We start from the raw sequence: 12070 nt of genomic DNA on the forward strand, positions 1-12070 counted from the left end.
ATAATTACAATGTAAAGCGTTTAGAAACAAAGTATTAAGCGCTTTACAAATGTGATTGTTATTATTATCATTATTATTCTTATCATTCATATTATCACTATTATCATTATTATTAGTAGTAGTAGTATAAAAATAGGAATTGTACATGTATATAAAAGGAGCCGAGGTCAACTTAAGGATTTGAGAATAAATTAGATTGCAAACAATAGACCTATATTCATCCATTGACACCTTGCCAAATGTTGAGGATTAATTCAATTTATTTTTTTTATAAATAAATGTAATGCTTCCTGGGAGCATTAAATTAAATGATTCAATTCAATAGTCCATTTTTCGAAATGTAATAAAATTTAATGCACAGATCTGTGTTACGTGCCTCGTTAAATGTTAAATTATATTTATATTGTCATTATGTTATAGATGAGTGATGACTTCTAACTGTATATGATTCTGTTAAGTCTCTGTGGTAGTTAGTAACATAACGTATATATGCTTTATGCATTTGTAATAGTTTGATAACGAGATGTTAGAGTGAAAAGGTGCGATTTGTTATCATATTTAAAGGGATAGTTGAGTTCTGTTTTTAGACCGCAAATGCCTTCAAAGTGCATAGCTATTGTTCTTATTCTTATCTATGACATTTCTAGTGCTCTTTTAGAACCTAAAATTGCTATGAAGGTAATTTTAGACCCCAAAATGTGTGAAATTTAGCCAATACGAGCATACCAATTCAGCTCCACTTAAAAAAAAACACGGTGACCGTTAATTTATTATTAAAATAACAATACATGATCGGGCTAATTGTGGGTAATATAAGCAACACGAAAATGCCAAGAAAAAACCCATCATTGGCATTGGCTGAAATACGACGTAAAAGGCGTTATTTCGTGTTTTTTTTCAAATTTGTCAAAATATCTAATATTTGTGGTGGTACACAAGTATTAGAGATCGTTATATTTCAGCCGTCTCTGAACCGATTTTGATCAAACAAAGATGATTTTGTCATTTAAATATTTAGTTCTTTCAAACTTAGTTTTTCATTATCTCACACAAAAATATTTTGTGTAGCGCCCTCTGCAACAGAACTTAACTATCCCTTTAATTTATGTTGAAGTAATTTAGCTTCAATATCTTATCTTATAATATTATGACAAATTATATATATATATTATCATTCTGTTGTTATTTGTTGTTCATTGAATAAACAATAAAATATCTTTCAAAACAAAAAACAGTAACAGTGCATTCACAAAGTCATATCATTAGCTTGTAAACTTTTTTCCTGTCTTGGTTTGACCAATTTCTCTTAATCAGCATGGCGTCATGGGGGGGGCTTAAAAAAACAGCTTTAAAAGCAACTTCAGAGCTCGCCTTCGTGTATTCAAGGACGAATATGCCTATTTCATTTCCCCCAGAAAAGCAGCGATGGGCGGGGTTCCATTCTTTCCTTCGACCAAACATAACTTACCAGTCACGCATTTTAGATGATCGTTTTATGTCCTTCGAAATTTGGGTGGGGCCTCGTAATATTTTGGACCAATCAGATTGGCCTACGACACGTATTTAAATTATTTTCCTTTTGATCATTACTGATGGGATGGGTGAAAATTGTCCTTTCCACCAATCAAAACCCAAGTTTGATATACTGTGGGGATGTCTTCTACTTGTAATACTATAAATGTGGGCATCCAATCCTTCCAGCTTCATATCGAGGATCCAGCAGGCAGTTGCACAACTAGATTTGAAGGACAGCAAATCTTCGAAAGCTTTGGATATTGTGAGCAGGGTGAGTATATTTCCTCTCTTCCTCAAAGTATCTCTATCTAATAACATTCATAAAATGTTGGCCGCATATATGTTTCTATACCAGAAACAGTTGGCCTGTAAGGAATAAGTTGCTTAGCTATTCCTGTTGCACCATGGAAGGGTGAAATAGAAGTAGTATTATTTGACACCTTTGAGTGATATTTTGAGAGATTACAATAGAAATGATGGTTATAATTTTGACTTTAAGGATAGTTGGACGAATTTAATAATACGCCAACATTACGACTATTTGAATATCATGGTTCATCATTATTTCTGATCTTGGTACCACCGACCTACCAGTTCTAAGTAGCTTTGTCTATAAACCATCGCCGTATTTTGTATTGTGTCAGTAAGCAGTAACCATGGTCATTTCGTTTATCCTCCTCGTTATTCCAACAGCAAGCTGAATATTCCCTTTCATATTTTTGTTTGTATTTTTAGTTCTTCTTTGAGTCCGACAAAACGTCTTGAACATGGCCCAACTTTTCTTGTACATGGCACTCGCTGCTACCTTCGTGCTTGTTTCAAGCCAACCGGATTGTAAGTATAATGTACCAATATATAAATAATAATATTACAAATATGTAAGAGTAATTTTTACACAGTCTCACAACTTAAAGTTAAGATAATTGCATTGCTTTGAAAAACATGACTGTTAAGCATGTTAAGTGAATTATTCAAAGCCTTCCACGCCCTCTATTAACCAGACAGGAAAAATACATGATATATATATATATATATATATGTATATATATAAGTGAGATCTAGATTTAAAAACAAATATGCCAACAGTTTTGCAGACCATGACACGTTAAAATTTATTCTCTCTTAAATGTATAAAAGAATGCGTAAGCCCACATTAATCATTTTTTTAGGCACGGACGATCCAAACGGGACCATCTACAGAGGAGAGTTGGCTCAGACCTTTTCCGGTAAAACATGCCAATCCTGGAACTCCCAGAACCCACAGAGGCACTCCCGGACACCCGGCAACTACCCTGATGCGGGCCTTGGGGATCACAACTACTGCAGAAACCCCGACAGTGCATTCACCGCCTGGTGTTACACCACCGATCCTGATACCCGATGGGAGTATTGTACCATTGGTGATTTCAGCCAGGAATGCACGAGTAAGTATTGTATATGTATGCGTATACATTCAGAACAAAAAATATAGTGGACGCTATTTGTATTAAAGATATTTAAATAGAATATTGAATTCGAGTTATTTTTCAAGTATCATAATACCATAAAATAACCCTCTCTAAGATGATATGAAATTTGATTCGTACCACTCATGCATGAGTTAGCATAGTCCTTAAACAATTAATTAGTCTCTGAAAGAAAATAATTAAAATCGCATCCTACCGGGTACCTATGGGTGGAGAGAGCCAATTTAGCTTGATTGAGGACATGGGTGACTTGCCGGGGATCGAACCCACGACCTTCTTCTATATCCAGTCAAGTGTTGCAATCGACTACGAAACTTCTACTTATTCCACATTGAATTAGATCCCGAATGCTACCAACAATCCCCTGGCGCTGACTACCGAGGAAAGGTCTCGACTACCCGGAACGGTCGTGAGTGCCAAAACTGGACCTCCCAGTCGCCCCATGGTCACAGCCGCACCCCAGAGAACTACCCTACCTCTGGTCTCGGGGACCACAACCTCTGCCGCAACCCCGACGGCGAGGATTTCGCCTGGTGCTACACAACCGACCCCAGTGTCCGTTGGGAGTTCTGCAACATCGGATTGCCCGAAGAAAGTTGCTAAATGGCGTTCAATGTCTTCTTAAAATGAGCGGAGGAGGAAGGGGTATTTCTTGAATCTTATCATGTTTCGTTATCGTAATTTTGCTTTTTAATATTTATCATCTTTGGAAACAGGGTGACTTTGTAGGCCATATGGTGGCTGCTTACTGCTATGATACAACCTCCTATATTGATTTCACTGTCTGTCATTTCTTTGATGGAATATTATTGTTCAAACCTCTCTACGAGAAAGTATGGATCTAATTTCCTGTTCATATTTTAACAATTGCTAACATTCTTTAGGTGTTGTTCTGCTAGTACTTTCTTTTGATGGGGTGGTTGGGAGGGAAGGGGTCAACTATTTATATCAAGTGGTGTGTTTCAGAAAGAAATAACAAACGAAAACTAGACAAGAAATAGAGGGAAATAGAAGAATAAATGTTTCATTACTTCACCGTTACAAATTTATCTCATTGATATATTGATAATGATATAGCAGTGTAACTCAGATTGAATAAACAGTAGTTACACTATTTATTCGCAATAATATTAAGCAATGGAAACATTGCTTTTTTTACTCTTTGAATTTGTATTAGTCTTAGAATTAAATCTTAGCATTGTGTTGTATTGGCTATAAGGTGTAGTACTGGATTAAATACTTCATATATTGTTTGATGTATCAATATTGCATTCCTTGATAATGAGTCACACCACCCCCTGTGCAATCATTTGTTGAACAATAAAAGACGATTGAAACATCTCTAGCACACTCACAATGTTGTGTTTGCTTTGTTGTATTTCCGTTTAATGGACAAGGAACAAACAGAGAGAGAGAGAGAGAGAGAGCGAGAGAGATATCGAAAGAGAGGGAGAGAGAAAGAGAGAGAGATTGAAAGAGCGAGAGAGAGAGAGAGAGATTGAAAGAGCGAGAGAGAGAGAGTTTTCTTTCCATTTTAATTTTGAATATTCATTGTAATGTGTGCGCGTGCGTGTGTCTGTGTATGCGTGCGTGTGTGTGTGCATGCTTGTGTGTGTGAAGGTGAGAGAGAAGGATATATATATATGGAGAGTATGAGAGACAGAGTGAGTGAGTGAGAGAGAGAGAGAGAGAGAGAGATAGAGAGATAGAGAGATAGAGATGGGGAGGGGTTGGGGTTGAGAGAAAATATTTAAACACACGAAGGCGCGAATCTTTTCCCTTTCGTTTTCTTTCCCTTTTAAAGGCGTCGTTTAAAAATGTTAAATCTGAGATGCACGACCCTATATGTGTTATCAGGGTCTGTGAAATAGTGTAATATTGAAGCACTAAAGGAATTGCGCTTCAAAATGATCAAGAAGTGCCTCAAATTTTTTTTGAGTGACCGGTTTTACCATACCTGTTTTCCCCAATAGACTGTAGTGAATCAGACAGGTGATCGGCTTGTAAAAGTCATTGGGTTCCTGACTGACCTAAAGGTTTGTAATTACCATTGCAGCATGAGCTAAATCCAGGATTTTGTTTCAGAATCTGGGACAAAGTTACCGGATCCCTTTAATTTTGAATATTCATTGTAATGTTTAAAAGGTTTAATATCACATTTTCATTAACTTTGGAAAATAAAAATATAATGAACTAGCCCCAAACATCTTACACATTCTTGTAACTTGCATCTTGGTAAATCTAAACTGCAATTCCCTTTTTTCTCCTCGGAACAGTTGATTTGAACAGACATTGTCTTCGATGTTACATCCCTCTTCTTCTCCTCTATAGGCTTTTCCTGAATTTGCGAAACATGTGCGATTCACAACGACAATAGTGAGGATAACGATGATGATGATAATACTACTACTACTACTACTACTAATGATAATATAGTAATAATACAAATAATCAAGTACACTGTGAAAAATGTGGGCAATATTATTTCCACACTTTGCCCAACGTTGTGCCATAGTCAACCCAACCATCTATTGGGCAATAATTTTCCCAGTGGTATTGGTAAAAGTACCCGACTTCACACGTGCATAATTGTTTCGTATTTTGACCAACATTTGGGCTAACATATCACCCTTCAACTGCCCAACTACGGCAGCCCACTTGTTGTGAAAATCTTGACCAGCTGTTGGGCAAAATACTAACAAATTATGCAAATATTGCCCCATAGATGGTTGGGTTGACTATGGCACAACGCTGGGTTACGTGTTGAAATAATATTGCCCAATTTTTTCACAGTGTATAATCACAGAGATTACCAGAAACAATTTACTATACAATCGAAATAGAATATCATACCCATATCTTGCGTACCCTTTTCAATTTTGTTTCAATCTTAATTCCGAGAGTCAGAAAGTGCGAGAAATGTCAGACAACTTTGCGAGGGGTGGAGACTTTATGAAACTACATTGTCATTGTGACTGATTGGGGACAAAAATAAGAATCTGACTTTCTGGGGGGAGATATGCCCGAGCTGCCCTGGGACACCTGGGAGCGCGACAAAATTGCGAATTATTTGAAAATATATTGTCGCGCAAATGTCGTGCAACAGTCGTAAGACAAGTTTGTAAACTTCAGGCAAACCTTTAGCAAAATTTTTCCGAGAGATTATGAGACTTACGCAAAAGTGTAACTAATTTGCGTATATTTGTTTGCCATTTTGTGTCTCCAATTCCTCTCGAGCTGTCACAGCCCAGTAAGTTATTAGCTTAAGATTTAACCTAAAGTGTAACCATACCCCTACTACCCCTTTGACGAAATACGGCTCGGAACAATTTTTGTTAAAGCAAATGTCGGGTCATAATATTAAAGAACGATCCAACCTTGATACTGATAAGTTCATTCGTATGGCGGCAAAACAAAAATAAGAGAAACAGAATGGACACAGCATGAAATAAATCGGACCAATGAGAGAGAGAGAGAGTTTTGAATTTGTAAAATATGAAATCACTAATAATCTGAGCGAATCTCAATTTTGCAATATGGTCAGTAGATTGTGACTCTCCCGTTTGTCGTGTGCAAGATAAATTGTTTCTCTCCGAAGTGCCTTCATCCATGGGGCCCTTCTAAAAGTGCAATATTAATAACATATTCTGATCGTGCGTATATGTTCTCTAAAAAGAAAAGACCCTCCTGAGTCTTACGCTTTGAAACAAAAACGACACTTTCATCATTTCGTGTGTTAGGACAAAATAATTTGAAATTTTTCCAGCACTACGTGACAGTTCCATGGCCGATTCAGCCAATATAAAGTACCTATAGTAATGAACACTTTTAACTATTCTACTTTCTAATCTTAGTCCGGTACTCGTTTGACCGTTCAACAGTCTGCTTGTACATGTATGAGTTGTCTTTTATTCTTTTAGGGAAGTTGTCTATCGAGAAGCCTATCCGATGAAAATATTAGTTAAAATCAATGAAAGACTGGATGAAGGTTGAATACAAATTATAAAGGAATAAAGAATATTTCCCCTTTAAATGTTGCACAAAAGCAAATTGAAACCTCGTTTTCTGCATCCCTCCAAATCACGGGTTAACAAGGGTCGGATTTGCCGCAGTTACGGAGATGACATAACATATGGACCTAATCGGCTCGTCTATAGCTGAGGCGATGAGGCGTGCTTACTTAATGCACAGTGAATTGTGCATATGCGTACTCCACATAACATGATGTCATGAAGTCGATAGCTGGTTTTAAAGTAGACAATTCCGATTTACAAAGCTATTGATTTCGAGTTTCCAGAGAGCTGCTAGTCTTCTGACAGATACTAAATTAGTATATAATTGAAATTATTGTAATTCATGACTCATAACCGTTCAGTTGGTATATAATTCATTATTTCAACATGGTCTTTAAAGGACAAGTCCACTCGAAAATAACTTACTTTTAATAAAAGCAGAAAAATCTGACAAACCAATCAAAAAAAGTGTGAGCAAAATCGGATAATTAATAAGAAAGTTATGAAGTTTTGAAAAAAAGTATGTAAACTATGGAACAATGAGAATGACAATACAAATTGCCAAGGTGGTTATTAGTTTGCGACATGTCCTCACTATTTATTAAATGCTCTTTATGGTTTAATCCCATTAATGTCCCTTTTTATTACCCAAAACTTGATTTCTCCATGCCTTTGCCCAGGTTATATGATTTGTATCATATTGCGGGCATGACATTTCACAAAATCTTTTATGAACTTTGAAGAATTTCTACTATTTCTGAATATTGTATATTCATAATTTATTGATTTTTATATTAATAGTTTATCAAAATTCACATATTTCAACTACCCCATATTAGTGCATCCACACAAAACATATTACTATTAATGTAACTTGGATGCTGGTGTGAAGAAATAAGATTCTTGAGGAGAAAATAGGAAATTTATATCATCCATATAAAGAAAATAATTAGGGGATAGTGAGGACAACACGTCACAGACTCATGAGTGAGTTGCCAATTTGTCTAGTGATTTTCAAAGTTTTTAATGTCATTAAATTCATAACTTTCTTATTAGTTATCTGGTTTTGCTCAGATTTTTTTTGATTGGTTAGTCTGATCTTTCTGCTTCTATTGAAATTAAGTTTTTTTTTCGAGTGGACTTGGGCTTTAATGTTGGATTTTCCTTTAAGTGCAACTCAGCGCACTAAACTGACCTTGTACAATGTCTGGTTGTTTGCACGAAACACTCTCTCACTTTAAAATTGACTTCGACCCTCTTCATCAAACTTGTCATATAAGAGTGACTGATTTAAAAATATGCTGGTCTACTCGTTACGAAAATCCTCTTTAACTGAAATCCAGATATAACTTCGGACGTCACGGTTGCCATCGCATCTCAGTTTTCAGATCTCTCCGAGACATGAAGAGATGATAGAGTGAGAGAACGGGAAGTGTGGGTGTGTATTTGTGAGAGACAGAGATAAAAATATTTACACTTGTTCTGGGAGTGTGTACATGTTCAAAGATTATGGCAAAATGTAATAGCTAAGTTTGAGCTAAATGATTATTATCTGTGTCAAGCCATTATGTATGGAAATTATTTCTTTAATTATTTGTATATAATATATGGATAAACTGTATATGATGGAATTTGTTTTGAAATAAAGAACCCTGTGGAAGGGGGAAAAAGTTTGAGCTAAGGGAATTAAGGTCTATCGACTGGATAGATATTCATTTAGGGTTGTCCGGTAACTCCCCACGAATAAAGATTTGTAATACAATTATTTTTGCAATGAAGTATTGGATATATATTGAAAGAAGAAAAGAATATTGCAGGGAGGGCAGGTAAATTGGCCTTACATTTACAGAAATGAGAACAAGTAAAGTTTTCATGAAATTTTAACACTGGGCTATTGTGGCTATTGTAGCCTCGTTTAAATGATTAACAAAACATGTTTTAAATAGATTGTTTCTGTTTGTCTGTCGCTCCAATTTAGGGTATTCTGAGGAGGCTAGGAACAGTGTGTGGTGGAAGTGTGGTCGGTGGTGTGTGTGTCGTATGGTGGGGAGGGGGGGGGGGTAGTAGTGTGTTTGGTTGAATGGGGTTGTTTGTTTTATGTTACAACTGATTTCATTTTCGTTATAATGTAATGAAAATGTTTTGAATTCTTGTCAAGGAAAAATAACTGTATTTTATTTCTAAAATTAATTTGTATTGTTTGGAATCAATAAAAAAAAAAGTATGTGAGGAGGGGGATGGTAAATAGGCAGCACCGGACGACAATATATTAATATCATTTATAATTCATGTTTTTTTTTTAATAACCCAGACATGATTATATATATTTTCATAAAAAATATCTCGGGTAATGCAATCGATTATAATTGATATCATTTATAATTCATGTTTAAAAAAGAATTTTTTAAAAATAATAATCCAGACATGAATATATATATTTTCATGAATAGTTGAGTTCTGTTGCAGAAAGCGCTACACAAAATATTTTTATTTTAGTGAGATAATGAAAATCTGAGTGTCAAATTTGAAAGAACATACAATTTAAATGACAAAATCATCTTTGTTTGATCAAAATCGGTTCAAAGACGGCTGAAATATCCATAAATATAATGATTTCTAATACTTTTGTACCACCACAAATATAAGATAATTTGAAAAAGCCGTTGGAAAAACGAAATAGCGCCTTTTACGTCGTATTTCAGCCAATGCCGATGTTGGTGTTTTTTCGTGTTGGTTATATTACGCACAACCAGCCGGCTCATGTATTTTTTTTAAAATCAATTAATTAATTAAAGGTCACCTTAATTTCTAAAAAGTGGAGCTGAATTGGTATGACCGTATTGGCAAAATTTCACACATTATGGGGGTCTAAAATTACCTTCATAGCAATTTTAGGTCCTTAAAGAGCACTAGAAAGGTCATAAATAAGAATAAGAGCAATAACCATGCACTTTGAAGGCATTTGTGGTCTGAAAATAGAACTTAATTTTCTCTTTAATATCATTTATAATTCTTCTTTTTATTTTATTTTTTTCTTCTAATAATCCAGATATGATTACATATATTTTCATGAAAATTATCTGGGGTAATTCGATTAAAATTATCTACCTGAATAAAATGATTTCAACGCGATACGTAATTGGAAGATGGAATTAGCTTAACTCTTGTGAACAATTTGTTTAATATGTTATCCACTGTGTATACATTCTGATATTTAAATGTATCCTTTCTGACATATCAGCTTTTAATATCTTTCAACAAAATATTTTGAGTAGATTTCAATGATGGTTTAATATGGAACATTGATGAATACGAATTAAAAAAATATAATACTTGAATAAAAGTTGATATAAGTAACAATTTCTTGGGAATTTAACCAGCATAACATAGCGTCGAGGTGTCGTGGCCTAGTGCATATGTCACCGGACCATGGATGATGATGATGTCATGAAATCGATAGCCTTTTTTTTTTTAGGGCGACAACATCCGATTTTCAAAGCTTTTGATTTCGAGTTTTCATAGAGCTGTTACTCCTTTGACAGATACTGAAATAGTATATTATTTAAATATATGGCCTGTAAGCCCTCATCTGATTTATAATTCATCTTTTAATTTGTTTAATCCGGACAAGTAAACCATGGATATGAATTTTTTTCCCCATTTTCGTGGGTCACCTCCTGCAACCACACAAGAACCAAATATTTCAAGGGTGAGTGTGTTTTTGTCCAATCCCGGTACTGTCAAGAAGTAGTGGTGGGTTAAGAATTTTGTAGCCGGGGTGAGGAGGGGGGGGGGGGGGGGGGGGGGGGGTTAGGAGAGGGCATGTTTTTTAATGAAAATCCCTGAAATGGATAAACAACAATTCTCACTTCTTCTAACATTATCCTTGTGGCTTTTCCTTGAGATTAAGTCAAATTTCCTTTCATATACTTAAAGTTCATTGTGATATTGTGATGTAAACAAACTAACTGTACAAATATAAAAGAAATATAAGGAATAATGAGGGTCCTAGCTATTAAAAAAAAGGGAAAAAAAAGGAGAAATGCTTCATTGCAACCATCATAGTTTGGTGAGTTATTGTTATTTATGTTCAAACATTGTCAGATTTTGTGTATGTTCTCTTACGCTCTTGGTATTTAAAAATAAAATAAAAAGGTGTCAATCAGCAATATCATTTTGTATTGTTTTCCCTTAGCATTTCAATTAAATGCAAGTGCATCGCAACCAGATACATAGCTTATTTCCTTATGTCCTATCATATCTTTGTTGTCCCTCTGATTTATTCAAAATTTTGCTTATCAAGAGGGGAGAGGAACCCCCCCCCCCCAGCACCTCTGCCACGGGTTATAAAGGAAAAAAAGAAAATTATCCTCCAAATGATCCTGCAACATAAACACAATGGATGAGCATATTCATTCGCAGAATAGCAACAACCATAACAGAAATTACACAGTACATACATTCCAATACATATGCAACTACAGTTTAATAATCAATCAGCAACGGCGTACCTACCATCAAAAATGGACGAGCTCAGGTAAATACACCCTTTCTCTCCCTTACCCACATTGAAAAGCAAAACTTGAGAAAAATTAAGAGTGAAAGATAGTAAAAGATAGAAAACATAAAAGGGCCAGGCAACATAGAACCGATATGACATCCTTCTTTTACTTCATAGCCTTGTTCTCTAACAGTTTATCTACATTATAAGACTGATTACCATCAATAGCTGGATCCAAGCTACGCCACTTCACATGCACACTCATATGAATACAAAAATAAACAAAGTTTGTTACCATTCATCGATATCAAAGCCACAGACATACATTTCACCAATGCCATTCAGATATTTCTTCCAAGGTTCATTGAAGAATGAAATCAAAATGTTGACACATGATTTTGGTTCGTTCACCTTGAAATCTAACGACGTACATAATTGTCAAGAGAATCCATCAAATGTAAACAGGTACATTGCATTGTTTTAATCATGGGTTTTTATGACACCAATTTGAAAATTCTTTACTTAATCAAACTGAGCATTCTATGTAGCAGGGAAAAACAAAACAAAACAGAGTG

At 35.1% G+C, this 12070-nt stretch overlaps 1 protein-coding gene across 1 annotated transcript; it reads left to right on the top strand.

The window, feature by feature from the left end:
• The first annotated feature begins 1695 nt into the window (after positions 1–1695).
• On the top strand, positions 1696–4331 carry LOC105444511 (plasminogen). The gene is made up of 4 exons (XM_011678847.2): positions 1696–1786; positions 2251–2349; positions 2685–2939; positions 3322–4331. Exons 2-4 carry the CDS (start codon positions 2283–2285, stop codon positions 3582–3584), a joined length of 585 nt encoding a protein of 194 aa, XP_011677149.2. The 5' UTR covers positions 1696–1786; positions 2251–2282; the 3' UTR covers positions 3585–4331.
• The last annotated feature ends 7739 nt before the right edge of the window (positions 4332–12070 follow it).

This window comes from Strongylocentrotus purpuratus, unplaced genomic scaffold (assembly GCF_000002235.5).
Source record: "Strongylocentrotus purpuratus isolate Spur 01 unplaced genomic scaffold, Spur_5.0 spur5_scaffold_21, whole genome shotgun sequence".
NCBI classification, from domain to species: Eukaryota; Metazoa; Echinodermata; class Echinoidea; order Camarodonta; family Strongylocentrotidae; genus Strongylocentrotus; species Strongylocentrotus purpuratus.